Source organism: Pogona vitticeps, chromosome 13 (assembly GCF_051106095.1).
Source record: "Pogona vitticeps strain Pit_001003342236 chromosome 13, PviZW2.1, whole genome shotgun sequence".
Classification (NCBI taxonomy): Eukaryota; Metazoa; Chordata; class Lepidosauria; order Squamata; family Agamidae; genus Pogona; species Pogona vitticeps.
This window is the reverse complement of record NC_135795.1, coordinates 21465892-21486501: the sequence shown is the minus strand read 5'-3', so window position 1 is coordinate 21486501 and position 20610 is coordinate 21465892. Positions and strand designations below refer to the sequence as shown.

General features: G+C 56.2%; 1 protein-coding gene across 5 annotated transcripts in view; it reads left to right on the top strand.

Moving 5' to 3' along the window:
- KATNIP (katanin interacting protein) overlaps positions 1-20269 on the top strand; it is a 29459-nt gene extending 9190 nt beyond the window's left edge. For 3 of the 5 annotated variants that reach the window (XM_020811973.3, XM_078381356.1, XM_020811974.3), the window contains exons 9-28: positions 3062-3123; positions 4295-4479; positions 4978-5081; positions 5706-5808; positions 6274-6474; positions 6962-7102; positions 8497-9331; positions 10992-11738; positions 12241-12449; positions 12718-12793; positions 13136-13313; positions 13815-13980; positions 14188-14345; positions 14461-14525; positions 15251-15361; positions 16018-16157; positions 16441-16542; positions 17236-17396; positions 18702-18790; positions 19092-20269. In XM_020811973.3, the coding sequence (XP_020667632.3) occupies positions 3062-3123; positions 4295-4479; positions 4978-5081; positions 5706-5808; positions 6274-6474; positions 6962-7102; positions 8497-9331; positions 10992-11738; positions 12241-12449; positions 12718-12793; positions 13136-13313; positions 13815-13980; positions 14188-14345; positions 14461-14525; positions 15251-15361; positions 16018-16157; positions 16441-16542; positions 17236-17396; positions 18702-18790; positions 19092-19150 (3892 nt within the window). In that variant the 3' untranslated portion in view covers positions 19151-20269. The remainder of the gene's footprint in view (positions 1-3061; positions 3124-4294; positions 4480-4977; positions 5082-5705; positions 5809-6273; positions 6475-6961; positions 7103-8496; positions 9332-10991; positions 11739-12240; positions 12450-12717; positions 12794-13135; positions 13314-13814; positions 13981-14187; positions 14346-14460; positions 14526-15250; positions 15362-16017; positions 16158-16440; positions 16543-17235; positions 17397-18701; positions 18791-19091) is intronic. The other 2 variants (XM_020811976.3, XM_078381357.1) reach the window with 2 other exon arrangements.
- Positions 20270-20610: the final 341 nt, after the last annotated feature.

The following is a 20610-nucleotide window of genomic DNA, read 5'->3' as shown; positions in this document are numbered from 1 at the left end:
ACAATTGTGGACCATGCCACAAGGTATCCTGAAGCCATACCCTTGACTAATATTGAAACTAACACAGTGGCCGATGCTTTGGTGGGGTATATGTCCAGGATGGGATTTGCCTCAGAGATAATCACAGATTTGGGAGCATCGTTCACATCAAAGCTCATGAAACGCTTATGGCAAATCTGTGGAATAAAGCACAAGGAAACCACTGCCTATCATCCTGAAAGTAATGGGTTAACTGAGAAGTTCAATGGGACTCTAATGCGCATGATTAGGGCTTACTTGGCAGAGAATCCAAACAATTGGGACCAGAAGCTGCAATCCCTTTTGTTTGCTTATCGATCAGTGCCACAAGCCAGTACCGGGTTCAGTCCGTTTGAACTTTTATTTGGGAGAAGGGTGAAAGGGCCCCTTGATTTGATCAAACAAAATTGGGAGCAGATCACCCAGGATGACCCACAAGACGTTGTGACTTACATAGACACCTTGATGAATGACCTAAGGAGAAATCTAGAGCTGGCAGCAGAAAACCTGCAAGCTCAGAAGGTCAGACAGAAAACATGGTATGACCACAAAGCTAGAGAGAGGCACTTTGACCCAGGGGAGGAAGTGCTTTGGCTTAGGCCCTGCAGAGAGAATAAACTGCAGCTCAAATGGGCAGGACCATATAGGGTCATTTCCAAGATGTCAGACCTGAACTACCTAATAGAGCAGGAGGAGAACCAAGCAAGGAGGGTGGTTCATGTGAATGCCCTAAAACCCTACTACAGAGGGGAACAGAGGGTTTTATTCGCGATAAAAGCAGCTGAGAGTGAGGAAGCGGAATTGCCCTTCTGGGAGGGTAGAGGGGAAGTAAAATACAACCCAGAGGAGGTAAAGATCAGTCCTGCACTCACCCAAGACCAGCAGCAAGAACTAAAAATGCTGCTTAGTAAATATCAACAGGTGTTTTCCAACAAGCCGGGGATAGTGAAGGGAGTGATGCATCGGATCCACACAGGGGATGCACCCCCGCAGGCAGTATCCCCATACCGAGTAACGGGACCCTATAGGGACAAGGTGCGGAAGGAGCTGGACGAGATGCTGAGGGAGAACATAATCGTCCCCTCTTCTAGTCCTTGGTCCTCTCCGATAGTCCTTGTGGACAAGCCTGATGGGAGCATTAGGTTTTGTGTCGATTACAGGAAATTAAACCGTGTAACCACTCCTGATGCCTACCCAATGCCCAGGCTAGACAACCTGATTGAAATCATAGGGGGTTGTCGGTTCATCTCATCATTGGACCTGGTAAAGGGATATTGGCAATTAAGAATTGATCCCAGGGATCAAGAAAAGACTGCCTTTTGCAGCCCTTTTGGTCTCTATGAGTTTCGAGTCCTGAGCTTTGGTCTCAGAAATGCACCAGCCACATTCCAAAGGCTGATGGACCAGACCTTGGCAGGGCTCAGTGACTTTACAGTGGCCTACATTGACGACATAGGGATCTTCAGTAATACCTGGGAAGATCACCTGATACACCTGGAGTTAGTGCTGCAGAGGTTAAGTGCAGCAGGGCTAACAGTAAAGGCCAGCAAGTGTCAGCTGGGTAGCCCAGAAATAAAATACTTGGGTCACATGGTAGGGGGAGGAGTGATAAAACCCCTGGAGGCCAAAATAGAAGCTGTTCGGGATTGGCCTAGACCCAACACCAAGAAAAAAGTCAAATCATTTCTTGGGTTGGTGGGCTACTACAGAAAGTTCATCCCGAGGTTTAGCGAGATGGCGGCTCCGCTGACCGATCTGACGAGGAAGAAGGCTGATGACCGCATCCCGTGGACCAGCGACTGTGAGGCGGCGTTCCAGAGGTTGAAGGAGGCGTTAATCAACTATCCTGTCCTGCGTGCTCCAGACTTCGACCGGGAGTTCATCATCTACACCGATGCGTCTAACAGCGGGGTAGGAGCAGTTCTGTGCCAGGAGGATGAGAATGGTGACCAGCATCCAGTGTCCTACCTGAGTAGGAAACTTCAAAAAGGTGAGAGACATTTGGCAACCGTGGAGAAGGAGTGTTTGGCCATAGTCTACGCGATCCAGAAGGCCAAGCCTTACATCTGGGGAAGACATTTTATTCTGTGTACTGACCATTCACCATTGCAATGGTTAAAGACAATGAAAACCCACAATAGCAAACTTATGAGGTGGGCTTTAAACCTACAGGACTATGACTTTGAAGTGAAGGTGGTCAGAGGGTCAGTGAACTGTGTTGCTGACGCCTTATCAAGAAGACCTGAAGAATGAAGACGGCGAAAGAACATGGACTATGTGTATATAATGTTGACAAAAGGTTAAATGTACCTGGTTTTGAATTTGGTTTGTATGAATAAAGGTAAATGGATGTATTGTATATGGTAAATGTTTAAATGCTTATTTGCTATGGTTAACTTAGAGTATAAGGATAAGTAAGTATAATATGGTATGTATAACTGTTGTTGTGTATTTTATACAGGTTGTTTTTTGGTGAAAAGCACGTTAGCTTTCCCCCTACAAAACAACTTATAAAGAGGGGAGGTGTTACATACAGCACTGATGTTACCTGTCTGTCATGGGTTTGGAGGGAAAGTTCCATCCTATGGGGAGTGGAAGGCGGGACAACAGGAGGAGGGGCTGTACTGTATAAATATGTGATGCCTGTGTGGTGAAAGGAGAGATGCTGTGAGACACTGGGTTGTGACGAAGCAGCAGCTGGGAAGAAGAAGCTGTTGTGGGAGTCTGTGTGTCAGACAGGGTACTACTGTGTGTCAGAGTACCAACCTGATAGGTTCAGGTGTCTGTTGGTTAGCCAGAACTGATAGGTTCAGGGTCTGTGCTTCAAGTTAAGGGTTCTGGGTGAACCAAACTGTGTGTATGTCTGAGTAAGAATAAGCCACGTTACTTTAGTTTATTCACCTGATTGTTTTATTTTCCCTGTGTGTATTTAAAATAAACCTTATTCTTTTTATTGTTTAAAAATCCATCCCTGGTCTGTGTGACTTCTTAAAGGGAATGGTTGGTGGCAGCTTAGTGACCTACTGGGATATGTCACAGTCCCCACCAGGCCTGCGAGCCAAGCTGAGGGTCTGCACCAGGAGGAACAGGGAAGAGTCCTCTCCAGTAAGGGAGGCAGTTATTCTCTGCTTTGCTTGGAAGAGCTTGATCCAGGAGGAGGACAGGCTGTGTTGGTGGAGAGGGGCAGCTGCCAGGTGTGCCTTGCTGGTTTCTTCCCCAGGACCTGGCTTGAGAATTCAGGCTGTGGAACTTCTTGCTCCGGTTGCCATGTGTTGCTGTCAAGTGTCAGTAGCCCTTTGGGATCTTGTTAGTCAGGAAAGCAAAACCTTATTTCCTTCCTTCCAGAGAAAGGAGAAGGAGCGCATTGTGACTGGTGTGAGTCTCTGAAAGAGGGTGGCCTATTTCTCTTAGGATGTGGCCTTTCTTTGGTGTGCTAAGAGGATAGAGGCAACCCTCCACTGCCCCCCCCACAGAAACATGGCTTGTCAAGCTGCCTCCAGCCCTCAAAAGCTGCTGTCTAGCTTAGATTGAGCTTCCAGCTCTTTTCCCCTTGCTCGGCGAAGGCCCTCTTGGGTGCTCTTAGCCAGTTTCTCTTGGGTGCCTTTCAGTTTTCTCAGTGTCCAAATGGACTTCGGCCTCTGCTGGCTTCAGGGAAACTCACCATGATGTCGTTCTCTGTCCAGCTTGTTAATGGCTTTCTTAAGGTCGTTCTCCTCCTCTTAGCTGTGCCTGTGATTGACTTTGTCCCACAGCATGTTCTCAAAGGGACAGTTCTACCTCCGTGATCTTTTTTTTTTCTTGTGATGCAGAACTTTGGATTCCTGCAGACATGGTCACCTTGCGCGTGGCCGTTTATTTTCATTTTCCCATTCCCCAGCGCCACTCAGTTCCCATGGAAAGGGCACAGGGCCTGGACGGCCCCTCCCGCATGGCCCCAGATGGCCCCTTGCCCTTGCTGCTCCCAAGGCCCAGGTCTTTCTCTCCCGCAGAACTGGACTGGCTTAATGGAGATTGCTTTGCGGGGTGGGGAAGGCCTTCCCTCCTTCCGCCTCTTGACGGGGCTGGGGGCTTGCACCAGGGACAAGACCGGGCGTCCCATCCTGAGCTGGAGAAAGAGGGGCAGCTTTCTCCTCTCGTGTGTCCCGGGTCAGTCCCGGGATGTCTCTAAGAGTTCCTTGTGTCATGACTCCAGAACCTGTTCAACTTCCCTGGGACAGACTTGCTAGCGCGCTCCGAAAGTGCGTTGCTCAGGCGTGTTCTACTTCTCTGGTATCAGGGCCGGTGAGCCGATCAGAAAGGCCCCTCTCGGCCACTCGGAAGAACATCTGCGAGAAGAAGGACCCCGTGCGTTCAGCCTCCGTGGTCCTGAAAGCTGTGCAAGCGGAAAACGAGGCCCTGCAGCAGGAGATTCTCCGGAAGCAGCCAGGACCCGAGCAGGAGGAGCAAGCCGTCTCTGCAGAGGTCAGGAGCACCTGCAGTCTCTCTACCCCGCCTGTCCCCCCCCCCCCAAACGTGCTCTCTGGGTCAGTTGGTCCCACGGAAAGCTCTATGGATCAGATTGGCAGAGAGCGCATGGCTGTAGAGCCCTCCCTGCTCCCAGGCTTGGCAACCAGGGCGCTGCTGTGGGGGACTGAGGGTCCTTGGAGGGTGAGTGTCTCCCTCCATCTCTCTCCGAGTGTGATGGCAGAAAGGGCACGGGATCTCCTCCTGGAAGGCTGAGCTTGGAGGAGTGGGAGGTTTGGAAAACCAGGAAGATCTATTCTTTGGGGTGGGGCTGGGGGTGGGAGGGAGGAAGAAGAGAAAGAACAAGGATCATTGCAAACGAAAACATAGCCTCCTGTGTGCTCCTTCCCCCTCCCCCGTTCTCCCTGCATGGCCCAACATCCTGGTTCTCACAGAGCCCTGGAAGAGGCCACTGACGTCCGGGGCCTCTGTGTTCATTCTGTCCTTCTTCCGCAGCAGCCACTGCCATTTTCTTCAGGAACACATGGGCCTCCCCCAAAGGCGCAGGAGGGAGCAGCCATCTCTACAGCCACCGAAGGGACAGGGCTGCTGGGAAGCAGGTGTGTGTGTGTGTGTTGAGAGTCTGTTCCCAGTTGTGTGGGGTTGTGCCACCTTGACTCACCCTGGCCCTCTGCCACCCCCGGCCTCTGTCCAGTCTTGCCTTTGTTTTGCGGAGGAGAGGACTGAGGGGCCCCTGGGAGACCTTGGACACAAGGGGCAGACATGGGGAAGAAGCGTTTTCGGGTTGGGTGATTTCTCCGGTGATCCTGGGGGTGAGGAGCTGGGAAGGCTGGCTCTGCAACTCTGGCGTAGGTGGCAAGAGAGGAGGTTTGGGGCTGGTTTGCCTCCTCAGAGCACGAGGGACGGTGGTGCTCCCAAAATCTAGGCCAGAAGGGCAGGGCCTGAGTGGACAGGGCACTTGGTGGGAGCTGAATGAACCTGGGCTGGCTAACGCTTGGAGGCACCTGCGGCCTTCTGAAAGAGGGCCTCAACCTTGCCCGTCAGCCAAACTTGCTCCCTGAGCCAAAGCCAGTTTTCTAAGTGGCCCCGTGATTTCGTCTTGGCTGCTCAGGGTCCAGTTGAACACCGACAACAGGTTGTTGATTGGGGGGGGGGGGGCTACGTTGGTTGCCCTGCTGCTTTGCCTTTGATTACCCCAGCATTGCTCCCTTTTCCTCCTCCAGGCATCCAAAGAAGCTTCTGAAAGTGTTGCAAGAGATTGAGAGCCAGTCTCCCTGCCGTAGCCCTGCCGTGTTGGGCTCGGAACAGCCAGAGCCACGCATTCTGGTAGGATGCGAGAGTTTTCAGAACATTGTCATAAGGCCATCCTTGCCCAGTTCTGTGGAAATAAGGCTGTGAGTTGAATGAGGGTGGAGAACTGAGAGCTGGCACTTGACCCCCTGAGGGCTGCAGCTGCATGGAACTGGAGAGTGTCCCCCTTTGGCGAAGGCAACTTCCTGCAGGCGCCTGGTTGCCATTGAAGGTGTAGGGAGGGCCTTCTGAAGGTGTAGGGAGGGCAGGCCTCCTCAGCTGGTTGCCTGGAAGGGAACAGCTCCCAGGGGTCTCCTTTTCCTGGTTGGCATGGAGCAAGAGCCATGTGGGCAGGGACGGTGCCCTCTGCTTTTCTTTCCCGCTTCTATGGTTGAGATCTGTGTCCTCTTGAGGTCTCTGTCCAGGGCAGCCTTCAGCCGAATAGGTGGGTTGACTTCCAGATGAGCTTCCACAGGTTGTCCTGAACGCATCTCCTTGTAGGAGCAGCTGGAAGTCCGGGATGCCATTTACATCACTGTGGAGGTCCTTTCCAACTGGGGTGATGCCCGACGGGTGGGCCTGACGGAGGTGGAGTTCTTTGACCTGCACCACAGGAAGCTGTTCGTCTCTCCGCATGATGTGGACCTCCGGCACAGTGACTCCCCTGGGGAGCTGAGCTGCCTAGTGAACGGTAGTCGGATGGTGAGACCTCAGCCTTCGCTCCGCGGCCCAAGAGAGCAGAGGGGCTTCCTAGGCCTCCTTGTGTGCCAGGGGCTCCCCAGGAACATTTGAGTGGCTGCAGCTTTGCCCTGGGCTGGAGGCAGCTGGTTAAGACCAAGGCCTGCCTAACCCTTAGCCTGTTGAAACCCAGCCAGGTCAACCAACTGACGCACCTTCCGCACCCTTAAAGGAAGTGGCCGGCCACACCACCCTTTTCTCAACAGCTCTGCCTTGCTAATCTGTGCGTGTGTCAGTGACCATAAAGCTGATTACTGTGATTAGCCTGGCTGGAGGCAGGCTCCCTTTTGTTTCCCCCTGCTCCTAGTCAGAGAGGGGCCTTGGCTCTTTTGGGGGCAGAAGGCAAGAGAAGCAGCACTTCCGTGTGTTCTTGACCTCCCTTTCTACCCTCCCAGGGGCTGCCTCCCACCCAGCTGGACTTCTAGGCCCTCTGTCTTTTTTTACCTTGCAGGTCAGCAAAGACCGTTTTCCCTGGACGTGCCTCTTCCAGCCTCCGGTGCAACTGTACTTTGTGGTCCGAAATCCCAGCCTTTCAGGCGACTTTGGTCTTTCCAGGATTAGGATTTGGAATTACAGCACTCCAGTTGTTGGTGTAAGTGACACGACCTTTTCTTTTCTCCTCCTGGTGGTGAACTAAACCTCAAGGCAGGCATGTCTGGTAGAGAGTCTGGTGGAGTGGAGAGGCAGGGGAGGTAGGTGGGCTGTGGACAGATTCCTCAGGAATGGTCAGTGGTTTAATTTGAAGTGGCAGAAACACTTTGGCGAAATCCTTCAAATGATTCTGGAGATAGCTTCAAGACTTACGGGGGAAATCAGCCGTTTTAGGTAGGACGCGCTCATGGGATGTTTGGATCTTGTGCTTAGATATGATCATAGGGGATGAGGTGTTTAAAGAGAAGCCTCTTTCACCCTAGAAAAGCAGGCCGGAGGAGCAACGGCGGCTGTTAAAGGGACTAGCTAGGAAGGCTATGCCCAGCTGGTGTGTTCTCTGAGTTAGGCAGGCAGGTGGCCGGAGGTGCCCTCTTTCTGTCCCTGCTTTAGCTATCAGCCAGCACTCTGCAACCACTGGACAGGCTTCGTCCTTATGGGGCTGGGGCTTGGGGTGGGGGTGGAAACCTGGCCAGTCTGTCTTGTCCTTACACCGGTGGAACTGGGCATGTACTTGGGTGACGTGCGTAGCAGAGCAGTCAGGTCTTTTGTGTAGGCAGGGCCACATCCCACCAAAGCAGATGGCAGCCGGCTCCTGGCCCTGACATTCTCTCCGCAGATTGTTCCAGAGAGCTGGCTAGGATGATTTGTCGAGAGTGGCTCCAGGTACTGAGTGAAAGAGGATTTTCTGTTCTGGATTATTGATGAGCTAAGCCTGATCCTTTCTGGCTTGTTTTCATCTCTGCCGTTACAGAGATGCAGGCAGAGCAGCCCAAGCGGATGGGAAATGGGGGAAGAGGGAGCCCCAAGGACTCCCCGTACAGCTAGCTGAGCTTTCCAAACTGACTGCAGTGGGGGAATTACTTGGAACTAGGGGGCCTGTTGGGATGGAGATACCTGTACAGGGGGTTCCATAACTGTCTTTGTACTGGCACCGCTTGGGAAGGAGAGCAATGAAACGTTGCCACATTTAAACTCAGACTGAGCTGCTGTGTGTTTTTGAAAGGACCTCTCTCCCAATCACAGTGCCCCCCCCCCACAGGTGGCTCTTGCCACATCCACCAGCACACAGCCCTGGTCTCCCCCGTGCAGGCCCTCAGGGTTAACAAAGATTGCCTGCCCATGCTTTAGCACAGTCCTTCCTTTGGCATCCAGGAGCTTCCTGGCCGGTCCTGCATGTGTGGAGACCTTCCAATGCTCAGCCTCCTGTACGGTTGCCTCTCTCTTCCTGCCTCACCCAAGGGGGTTCCATGGGATAGAAGGAGGGAAAGGAGTCTTGCCCAGCCCTTCGGGGCGCGTCCATCCAAGCAAAGACCGGCCTCTCGTTTCCTCCTCCAGGACCTGGACATTGGAGCCCGGGAAGTCCTTGTCTATGTGGACGGAGCCCTCCTCTTTGCCGGGGAGTTGCCCAAAGGCCGCATAACCCCCGCCAGGGATGGCAGCCACTGCACCACCCTCGACCTCCCGGCGGCCATCTCGCTTTCTCCACAGAGGAGGGAAGAAAAGGACCGGGTCCCTCCCGACCGGAGCCAGGAAACGGGCAAGGGTTTGTCGGCTCTGAGCGCTTCCTTGGAGGGAGATTCCCCCGAGGGGACAGCCTCCTCGGCCAGTGTCGTTGAGCTGGAGGAAGGTCCTCGGGCAGAGTCAGACCCAGCAGTTTCCACAACACGTGTGAAGGTCCCCCTCCCAGCAGACGTCACAGACTTTGACCAGTCGGAGGATGATGACCTTCCTCTGAGCAAGCAAATGGAAAAGCTGTCTGGAAGGAAGCTGGCCTTGCCCCGTTTGGTTTCCCCGCCTTCCGAGGCCGAAGGAAAGGGCGAGGCCGGCACTTCTAAGCCCAAGCTCCTTCCTTGGCTTGAGCCAGGATCCTCTCTGGACCTGCAGGGCCGGCAGCCCTTGGAGATTCTCAAGAGAGGGGGCTCTCCAAGAGTCACAGAAGAGAGCCCTTCCTTCTGGCCAGCTGAGAGAATCAGCAGTGAGCCCCCAGGGGTGGATGAGGCCTTGCCCATGGGTGCCACGAGGGAGCCTGCTGCCGGTGTGGATTTCCTGAGTCCCCTGCCTTCCAAGTACAGGTCCACCGCAGAGCCGCCCCTGGTGGGGCGAAATGTCAGGGGCGCGGAAGGGGAATTTAGCTGTGCCTTGTGCAGAGACAAAGCTCCCACCGAGGAAGGTAAGAGCTGCCAACTCCCACCATCCCTGCCTGGTCCAGGAAAAGGGGAGGTACAGCCGAGGAACACTGAGAGAGGCAAGGTCTCCCTCCCTGCCCACTCAGTTGGGTCACGTGGCAACAGAGGGTTTTCTTCTGGAGGAGTCCTTTGTGCTGGCCTGTGCTTGGTGGTCTGCCACTTGTGGAGGGGTTGGAGCAGCGACTTCCACTCCCAGACGCCCCAGCCACGTTCCAGGAGTAGAAGTCCAAATCCTCGGATGGGCCAAACGTTAGGAACCACTGGTGCAGAGTTCAGCCACTCTCCTCCTCCTCCTCAGGGCTGAATCCTGCTTAACTCTTCAGGAGAATCACGAAGAGGCTGCTCTGAGGTTCTGCCTCAGTTCTTGGTGCAGCCGAGTCCAGAAGAGAAGGGAGCAGATGTGCAAAGAAAAGGTTTAGCTGTTTTGTCGTCAGTGAGTTTTCAGCCAGAACCTCATTTGTTTCCCCCTGCAAAAGGCTGCACCTCCATCTGCTGAGACAGGGCCCTTTCTGTGCTCTGCCCTGAGGGAGAGAGCCTGGCAGGGCTCTGCCACTGAGCCTTTGGTCACAGTTAGTCCCTGCGCTGATCTGCAGGGAAGGCTGATCTGTGAAGTACGTAAAGGAAGCACAGTCCGTTTTTTTGAATCCATAAATCTCTTCATTTTCTCTGCTCGTACTCTCTTTGTTTAGCTCAGGGAGGCATGTTATCCGATAGAAATCCTCCCTCTAATGAGATTCCATCCTCTGGTGAGAAATTGAAACCCAAGAGGTCTTGGTGCCTTTTCATCCCTTTAGCGGAGAGGATGTGACCATATGAGACCAAATTGACATCCCTGCCCAGTTTGTACAAGAGGCACATAAAGCTGCTGTGATTGGATTTCCTGTCTTTTCCTCTGCTGAAAGCTTGTTTCACAACAAAAAGGATCTTTGCCAGGGCCATTGTGCCGCCTCAGGTGCCCCTTGCCCTGAGCAAAGCCGTGGGTGAGGCTCCTGCCTTAGGCGCTCCAGAGGGTGGCAGGAGAGGAAGACCTCTTGAGCTGGGTTTCAGCTAGGCCCTCGGGGTCAGTTTGACCCACACCCCGAGAGCAGAAAACCTGGGTGTGTTTTTGTTCCCCTGAGTCCCAGCCGGAGGTTGTGGAGAGCCTGTGCCTTGTGTCCAGAGCCCCTGGTCCTTTTCTCTGGGAAGGTCTCTCCACGCCCACCCACCCACCCCAGCTTGCAGGTTCATGTCAGCGCTTCTGCCTAGGTGGCTGGGAGATCTTTGCATCGATGAAACATGCATCCACGCCAACGGTCTCCCTTTTCCCCCCCCTCCTCTCTTCTTTTGCTGCCTCCCTCCCTATCACCCCCCCCCTTGGCTCGTAGTGTGCCCATTGTTCAGTTGTCGGGTCCATTTATATCTTAAGCAGAAGCAATGTATGGCCCTTCTGCTCCTCCCTGCTCTGGTCCCCTCAGAACAGCTGTGGGAGAGAAGTCAGGCTGAAGACTGACTGGCCCAAGAATAACCAGTGAGCGTCATGGTTGGGGTGAAGTGGGAAGGGCGGGGGGGGGAGAGATACGAACCCAGCCATCATTGTGGTAGTCGGCCGTTCAATCTGCACCGCTCAGGAGCTGGAAAGCTGCCCCCTGCTTCTTTCCCTTTCAGGCCAGGCTCCTCCGCCTCCCAGCAAAGGTAGTGCCAGGCCCTCCCGAGCCAAGTGGGGCAGTTCCCCAGAGGACACCTTGCAGGAGTCCTGGAATTCCCTCCTGAAGTTCAACCACTTGCACCATGGCCGCATCTCCAGCCTGGATTTCCAAGGGGACATTTTTGACGAGTTTCTCCACCAGCAGAAGATCAGTCGGGCGGGAGAGCCGCGGCTCCCATTCAAGGAGGGCGGGCAGGAGGCCCCAAAGCCTCAGGAGGGGGAGCCTGGCTTGGAGCTGCTGGAGGAGGGGCCTGACTTTAAAATCCCCCTCCTCCCCTACGGGCAGCACCTGAAGGTGGAGATCCATTCCACCTGGGGAGACCGGCACTACGTGGGCCTGAACGGAATCGAGCTCTTCAGCTCCAGGGGGGAGCCCATCCGAACGGTCCGGATCGAAGCCGACCCTCCGGACATCAACGTCCTGCCGGCCTACGGCCAAGACCCCCGGGTGGTGGGCAACCTGCTGGATGGGGTGAATCGGACCCAGGATGACATGCACCTGTGGCTGGCCCCCTTCACCCCGGGGAAGCCCCACTGCATTTTCCTAGACTTTGCTGAGCCCTGCGAGGTGGCCATGATCCGCATCTGGAACTACAACAAGTCTCGTATTCACTCCTTCCGAGGCGTGAAGGACGTCACGATACTGCTGGACGAGCGCTGCATCTTCCGAGGGGAAATCGCCAAGGCTTCTGGGACACTCGCTGGAGGTGCGGGGGAAAGGGGAGGGGAGGGGGCTTCCCTAGGTTTCCTTCTGCCTTGTCATCAGGAGGGTGGTGTGGCTGCCAAGCTTCTATCCAGGCTACTGTTACTACTGCTTTTCATCGGTTACCTTTAAGCCCACCTTTTCCCTAGTGAGTTGAAGGCAGCCTCTTTGGCTCTCTTCCTCCACACCTTGATCCTTAGAACAACGACCCTGAGGTAGGTCAGGTGGAAAGGGTGTGACTGGCCCACGATCCCCACAGGGATTTGAACCCAGGTCTCCCAAGTCCTAGTCTGACCCTCTAACCACTGTACCTCACTGGCCCTGCTCTTTGAGAGGAGGGGGGGGCTCCCAAGCGTGGAGCTGCCAGCCTCCACCACTGGCTGTGAAAGTCTCTCCTGGTGGGGAGGGGGTTGTCGTCCAGTGGTGGTGGGGGCTTGGCCCTTGGCCCAGGGAGGGTCTTCTCGGGGGCGGGGGGGGGGGGCATCACAGAGCTTGCTGTGTTTCAGCTCCAGAGCAGTTTGGTGACACCATCCTGTTCACGACCGATGATGAAATCCTGGAGGCCATCTTCTGTTATGACGAGTCCTACGAGGAGGAAGGCGAAAGCCTTGGCAGCTGGCAGTACGAAGAGGAGCTGAAGAGGCCCCGGACGGCCGACGGAGAGGGGGACGAGAGGCCCTTTACGCAGGCGGGCTCCAGGAGGGAAGACAAGCAGGTAAGGGGGCCAGATTGGGAGGGTGAAAATGTCCCAGGATGGAGGGAAGGACACAGAACACTGGCAGGAGAGGCTTCTCCCCTGGCCTTCCCTTGACACCCTTGCTGTCCGCGGTTTCTCCCATGGCTCCAGTTTGGCCTCTCTGTCTCCCACGTGTCCTAAGGCGGTTTCTCCTTCTCTTAAGTTCTTTTTTGGGGGTGGGTGGAAGAGGCCTCTGCTTGTTCTGAGAGGTCTCGGCAAAAGGCAATCCGTCTTCCACCTTTTTCAGAGCCAGAAGCAGGTCGCTGTGCCAGATTCTCTTCCGGATACAGTGGCCAAGGCGCCCGGAGTCTACCCTGGAAAGTGTGAGTCTGTCTGTCATTTGTGCTTTGCTCTCAGTGGGACCGCCATACGCTCATGGGTGGGACGGGCTACGGATTCACCACAGGCTGAAAGAAGGGTCATGTCGGGGTGAGAGAGGAAGCACTGTCCGCCAGTCATTCCTCAAGGAAGGCAGTCAGGAAGACTGGCTGGGAGAACCCTCTTCAGATGCCGGAGGGCCGGCCGCCTCTTAAAGGGAAATCTGCCCAGCAGGACTCTTGCAAACAGTCTCTTCCACGTTAAAACAACTTGTAGGAGGCAGGGATGCTCGCTCAGTTTAGGGGGAGTGCCCCGGAGCTGACACCCCCACCTCTGCCTCCTCTTAGGCCTTCAGCTGAACTTCACTGCCTCCTGGGGGGACAGCCACTATCTTGGACTGACGGGGCTCGAAGTGGTGGGCAAGGAGGGCCAGGCCATCCCCTTCTCTGTGGATCAGCTCTCTGCCTCCCCTTGGGACCTGAACGAGCTCCTGGAGTACACAGAGGACTGCAGGACCTTAGATAAGTGAGTGTGGCCGTGGGGAAGGGTGGGTGGGCGGGAGGACCACACCTCAGGCATTGCTGGGACCCCCTCGGGATGCTTCTGGGGAGGGACTCCTGAACCCTCAGAGCGATGTCACTCAAATGAGCCAGTGGGAGGCCCCGTGCCCTCAATGAGTGCCAAGGTCCTCCCTCCCCCACTGGGTCCTTCTGGTACCCACGGACTGCCCCTTGGGCTTTCTGTGGTTAGATCTGCTCTGAATTGCTGTGCGTGTGGTTCTGGCTGAGCAGATCTCTGCAGACAAAACAGTTGGGATCAAGTGCAGCCAATACCTGCATGTTAAACAGAGTAGAAACAAACAAACAAACAAACAAAGAAGCAGAGGTGGCAATAATCTCCACTTTCTCCCCCTTAGCGTTTCAGTCTCGCTAGCATCCATTCTCAATTCTGTGTCCCAGCCTGTGCTCTGGCCAGTCTTTCCTGGAGAAACCACCCAACCCCCCGCTTTCTGTTTTGTACGGACAGGTTAATCGACGGAACGAACATCACTATGGAGGACAGCCACATGTGGCTCATTCCCTTCACCCCTGGAGGAGATCATGTGGTCACCATCCATTTTGGTCAGATGGAAAACATTGCTGGTCTTCGCATCTGGAACTATAACAAATCTCCCGAGGACACGTACCGAGGGGTAAGCAGCCCCGGAGGAGAAGGCGCGGGACTTCCCATCCGTGGCTGAGGCCGAAGGGTCCTGCTCCCAGGAGTCAGGGGCTCAGTTCGCCGGTCTTAGGGATCCTCCAGCCGGCGGAGGGGGAGGCCACAGAGGGGGGCTTGTGGTCGCCTCCCAGGAGGGAGCGGTCAAGCTGGAGGGCTCCTTGGTGCTCCCTCTTTCCCACAGGCCAAGGTGGTCCACGTGTCACTGGACGGCTGCTGCATTTCACCGCCTGGAGGCTTCCTGATCCGCAAAGGGCCCGGCAACTGCCATTTTGATTTTGCCCAGGAAATCCTCTTTGCTGACTATCTGAGGGGACCCCCAGTCGTCCCTGTGCGAGAGCGGTGAGGGAACTGGGCTCCGGTCCCAGATGTGCCTCGGAGGCAGCTCCCGGCGGGGTGGGGGAGGTCTTGAGTGGCGAGTCCTGACTCAAGGCAGGGCGTTGCCTGTGTTTTGCAGGAGAGACATGAAGAAGGTGGAGCACGCCAGCATGGACTACGAGGCGCCCCTCATGCCCTGCGGCTGTATCCTTCTCCTCTCCTGAGAGCCCCCCCTTCCGGCCCCTTCTGGCCCCTTTGGCCCTCCCGCTTTCCACTTCTCTGGCATGTGTTTCCACTTGAGGGAGGGAGAGAGGGGTGTGCGTGCATGCGTGTGTGTGGAGTGGAGTTTGTTTCCAGGGGGGAGGGTCCACTGCAGGGAGGGCCTCTTTGTGTGCCCTGTCAGCCAGGACTCCCACCACCTGTTCTGTAGCAAAGGCACCTGCTGGAATTTCCTTTTCTGATCCACACAAACCGGAGTCTCCTGCTGGCTTTACAGTCCTGCTGCCAAATGGTTTAGCTGTGTGCGCGACTGGTGGGACACGCTGTCCTGGTGGTTGTCCTTGTCTTCTCCTCCTCCTCTGCAGCTCAGGACTCAAAAGACCCTGCCTCCCTCCCTCCCTCCACCTTCACCGTCCTGCCTTTGCCCCCCCCCAGCCAGTGGTAGGAGCCCTGCCTTGCCCTACCCTGCCCAATGGACTGCCTGAAGGTATAAGGACGTGCTGGGGAGCCTTTGGTCTGGCCCTCCTGGGCAGAGCCCTCTCTGCTCTCCCTCTCTGCCCAGTGAGAAAGGGTGGCACTGTGTCAGGTGCTGGTCTTTTGCCATCGGCCGCTGTTGTGATGGTTTCTGCGTCCTGCCAGCTGCCTGTCCAGGAGCTGAGGTTGGGGTGGAAACACACTGGCTGGATCATTCCTTCATTGTCTTTTATCAGTCATTTTCCAGTTCCAGCTGCTGACGAGCTGGGGCGACCCCTACTACATTGGCCTGAATGGACTGGAGCTGTATAACGAGTGTGGAGAGAAGATTCCCCTCAGTGAGAACAGTATCCTTTCCTGGAAGCCCCAGATCTGTGGCCAAAGGGGGGGCGGGGGGGCTGCGCAAATGGACAGATGGCCAATCAGGTGGAATCCCCTGAGAAATGCTACAGCCCCTTCTGAACAGTGCCCCTTTCATGCCGACAATGCTTAGCCCCTGGCACCAAGCAGAGCCCGATGTCAGCCTCATGCAAGGAGACGTTTCCTCTGCAGCTGACGACTCGTTTCCCCCCCCCCAATGGCCATGCTCTGAGAGCCGGAGCATCAGCCTCCACCAGAAGAGGTGCAGGAAGGCTTTGTCCTGTCTGGGGCAAGGAACAGTCTCGGGCAACCCAGGACACCCGACCAGCTTCCTAAGGGGTGGAGGTTCTGGGTGCCCATCACTGCCCTTTGGATGCCCTTCATCCCGCTTCCCTCGTTGCTCCACCCCTCCTGGGAGGTGGCCACTGAGTTTTCCCCGGGGGACACTGCCTTGTCTGTTTCCCTGAGAGGTGAGCAGACGGCTTGAGCATACAGTCCCTGTAAATTTGGTGGGGCTTCTGTCCTGCGTAAGAGGTAGTCGGCTGAGAATCTGATGGCAATTGGGGGCAGGTTTTTGTGGGGGGGGGAACGCGGGGTAAAGCCTTGGCCTCAGGAATCGTCCTTGATGTCCCCTGTCTCTGAGACATTGCGGCCTTCCCGGACAGCATCAACATTTTGGATGGAGTCTGTGGGGATGTCCGCACCCCAGACAAGCTCATTGACTCTGTGAACGACAGCAACGATGGGAGGCACATGTGGCTGGCCCCCATTCTGCCTGGCTTGGTACGCTCCCCTGGCATCTTCTACCCACCCTTCTTTCTCCTGTGGTCTGAATTGTCCCTAAGAAGAACTTCTGAATGCTGCACCGGAAGCCAGAGGGTGGGGCTCTGCCATGGGTGTCCAGCCCTCAGCCCCCCGTGGGGGCCCTTCTGCAGGCACCCCACCACGGGCCATGAGCTGGGAGGGACTTCCAGCAAAGGCCTGCTCAAGAGCCGCTTTGCACTCTTCTCGTGGCTTGTCGTGCTGCCTTCTAACAAACGTTTTTGTCTCTTCTCGGTGGTGGCAGGTGAATCGAGTGTATGTCATCTTTGACGTTCCCACCACCGTCTCCATGATCAAGCTGTGGAATTATGCCAAAACGCCGCAAAGAGGAGTTAAAGAATTTGGAGTAAGTGCTTGTTCCTAAACTCTTTAGAGTGCTGCTGTTCTATCCCCGAGAGCCTTGGTGATCCATCTGGTTGTTTATCTGTTTTTTGTGGGTTCCGTTTTCATGGGAAAAGGTCTTGGCCAAGCCGATGAAATGGTCTTACCCCGATTCAGGGTGCTGGTCTGTCTAGCCCAGAGTTCTCGGAGCACACGATCACCAGCTGTGACCAGCCGCAGCTTCTCAGCTCATCCTCTCTGTTTGGCTAGCAGTGGCTGCCTCGGATCAGCCGCCAAGGCTTAGGGTCTCCCTCCCCTCCCCTCCCCTCCCCTCCCCAGCAGCTCAAGAAAGAGCCTTTCCTCCTTCTCGATGCCTCCAGGAATGGAGCCTGGGCAAGGCAGGTGTTCTCCTGCAGCGCCGAAGGCACCCTGTTCAGAAGAAGGAAGGTGTGCCACCCGTCTCTTTGCCTGGCCTCGTCCCTTGGGGGCAGATCAGAATGGAAGGAAGCGCAGCTGGCCCCGCGGAGGCTCCCGCAGGGACTGGGAGGTCATGGTTGTGGTGTGCCCTGCCCAGATCTGAACCTCCTCGGTGTGTTCCAGGTGCCACAGGCTGAGTGGCCAAGTTTGGAAGCTGTGTGTGTGTGTGTGTGTCGTGGGGTGAGGACCGGGTGCCTGCTGGATCGTCACACAGGGCCCTCTTCTCTCCACGGCCTTGCAGCTCCTGGTGGATGACTTGCTGGTGTACAACGGCATTCTCGACATGGTCTCCCACCTGGTCCAGGGCATCCTCCCCACCTGCGACCCTGTGGTCCCCTATCACACCATCCTCTTCACCGACGACGAAAAGGTCTGCCGTCAGGAGAAGAACACTGTGATCAGGTAGGTCGCCGCACGGGACGGAGCGCTGGCATCGTCCGTGTGGGGTGGATCAAAGCCAAGAGGACGGGGGGGGGAGGGTGGTCTTGGAGGGGTCGGGAACACCCTCCCCAGGGGAGTTTTGGGTCCTGACTTCTCACTTCCTTGTTCCATTAAGAACCCAGCATTCCTTTTTGTTTAAGGGACCCTGGGTTTAAACCCTTGTGTTCCTGTCCTGTATGGAGAGCGCATGAGTTGCACATCCCCTCTCTTTGGGGGTCCCTTGACAGCACCTCTTGGACTTTGAGCAGAAGCTTGCATGGTCTTCATTTTCCAGCCCCAATGGCTTTTTTGACACAGACACACACACACACACCTCACCAAAAGAAGCTCTTCCACGGGGCTTCACCTAAGCGGCATCAGGCAGCCACCTTTCTGGTCAGAGCAAGGAAGTCTCGGCTGAGGTCGGGTCGGCTCTTCCCGATAATTTCACAGTTGTCCACAGCCAGCTTCCTGCCCGTGGACTGTGTGAAATGTAACGGAATTGGGAACACGGCTGCGACAAAGGGATTTCTACCTTGTGGAAGATCATTTTTTAAATCCCTCCAACTCAAAGGTCAAATGAAAGCAAAGGCATTCTTGGACTGGCACGAATGCGCCAAACAGGGATCCCACGGAGCCCCTTGGTTGCACAATAATCTTTGGAGGCAGGAGCAGAACGGTGATCATGGCTGGCAGCCAGCCTTGTGCCCCCGCCCCCGCTCATGGGCCTTAGGAAGGAGGCTTGTTCCTGGCCGCAAGGGACCACTCTTCTGTCTCCCTCAAGGGCATATTCTGAGTCCTCATTTGGTCCCCAGCCGGCTGGCAAGAGGCCGGCGCTCCCACGTGAGAAGCAGGAGTGAGGCTGCAAGCAAGCCAAGAGAGTCTCTTCCAGAACATCATCTCCCCCCCCTGCCCCCCACTGGTTCAAGTGAGCCAGAGAGGAGGGGCTGGGGGGGCTTGCTTGGGGACCCTGGGCAGAGGCATGCCTGTGCTCTGGTCTCTTGGCTGTGGGTGCAACTGAGGAGGCCAGGGTGGGGAGAGTGGGGCCTTGCCCTTGGCCACCCGGTAGGGGGTCCCAGGCCAGGTCACCCTGCAGCCAAGGTTTAGGGCAGGAAGGAACAACAGCTAGGGGACACTCGTGTGACCCTGGCCCCAATCTGGCTTGTCTCTTGGAGGGGGAGGGGTGGCTTTTGGCCAGCTTTGCAGAGACCTGCCCCGTGCATCAGCCCCCTCCACCCCCCCCTTGTTTCAAGTCAAACTCCCTAGCCTTTTCTTCTTGCTCGACAGCAACCACATAGAAGACCAGGACGTGCGGCTGATGAATGAAAACAAGGTCATTTCCTCCTCCAGAAAGATGCAGGTGGCAGCTGACCCAGGTTTGTGCCGCTCCCATGTTGCTGTCGCCTCCTCTGAGCACTGTCTTGGGAGTGGAAGGGCTGCTAGCGGGAGGTGCTTTTTTTGGGGGGGGAGGGGGGGAAACCAAGAGCCAAGTCCCCATCTGGAGGCTCCTTTTGCCAGTTCAGGGGCAACTGTCTCCCTTTCTTCATCTGCTATTCCATTTGTTGGCTGATGCCAGGCAGGGCTGGCAGTGTCCGGGGGGGGGGGGCAGGGGTTAGGGTTGTGTGAAAGAGTCTCCCTGTGGACGGACCATGCCTGAGAGGATCTATCTTCCCACAGCCCTTCGTCCCAAAACCTGCCTTCAGGCCAAAGGATTGTTGCGAAGGACGCGGCAGTGACCGGAGGAGAAGGTGGCTAAGCGCCTCTCTGCAGCCCACCACCAGCTTCCTCCCCCTCCTCCCTCGGTGCCGAGGGCGCTCCCTGACCCGTTTGGCCAAAGGTGACACCTGGTTTCCCAGGAAGTGGCTCAGTGGATGGATGGATGGAGCCTGGGCGGTGGCTGGTTTGGGGAGCAGCCCCAAGACCTCTGGCCAGCTGCAGCCCCATTAAACCTGCTGCAGCCCCGAAAGAAGACACCGCTTGCTTCTGTCCTCCCGTGAATGGCTCTGGCTGGAGACAAGCAGAATCGGAGGCCCATGCTACACCTCAAGGCCTGCCTGCCCTCTGCCTCGGAGGGCTACAGTTCAGGAGGAAAGGACTTCCAGCTTCTCAGAGACGGGCGCAGCCTCTCCTCTCTTGCTCGGGAGCATGGGGTTGGGAGAGAGAGGAAGGGATGAAGGCCAGCATGAATAGCGTGAGGAAGGTGGGGGTGGACAGTTCCTATTCACTTCTCTCTCTACATCTGTGGGCCTGTGCGAGCCTCCCGCCCGTGCCCTCTTGATGACCACGCAAGGTTACCCCTAATGCCCTGAATGCAAAGAGCCACACGTGGGCTACAAAGCTGGACGGAGGTGGCAGTGGCGCCCCCACCTCCAAAAGGCTCCCTCTCCAGCCCCAAGCCAGGGCCGAAAGAGGAGGGCTGGAGCCGGGAGGGAGGGAGGGTTAATCCACTGGCAGGAGCTCAGCTCTGCTGAGCCGCTATGCTATCGCCCTATTTATATCCCCACACAGGGAAAGAGGCTTGGGGGAGGCAAGGCAGGCGTGGCAGCTGGGGTGGACGTTCTCTGCAGCCACACCAGGCCCCCTCCCCTCCTGACGTCAGCTGCCTGGGAGAGGGTCCCACCTCGGCATCGTCTTTGGAGCCCAGCTCACCGGAAGGCGGGCGGGCGGGCCCATGGGAGCAGGCTCAGGCCGTGTCTGTTGCTGCCCCTCTTGAACTCAGGGGGACGGTGGCCCCATTCAACGTGTGCCAGCACCCTATTCTCCATTTATATATATTCCCTTTTGGCTTTGGGTGGGGTGTACTTCTCTTTCAAGCTGTTGCTTTCCCACTTTTTTTTATTACACAGTTGCCTTCACAGCCTGCCTTTTGGCCTGTTCTGTGGGACGTTTACCCCATGGCAGTTGGGGGGCATTTGGAGCTTATTTTGAATATGGATTCTTGCCAAGCATGGTGCTGGGGAGGTCGGGGGGGGGCAGGTTTGAGGGAGAGAGAGAGAGAGAGAGAGGAGCACAGCTGGAAGAAGCGCCTCAGCCACTTAATCTGATTGGAAAGAGATGAAGTCGGCTTCTCTTCCAGATGGCACCAGGCCCACAGCGTGATTCTCCCATCCCCACCCGCACCCCACCCCCACCTGCAACGCACCCAGCCCAGCTCTGGCTGTGCGGAGGCAAAAGCTTTTGCAGCCTCGGTGCCAAA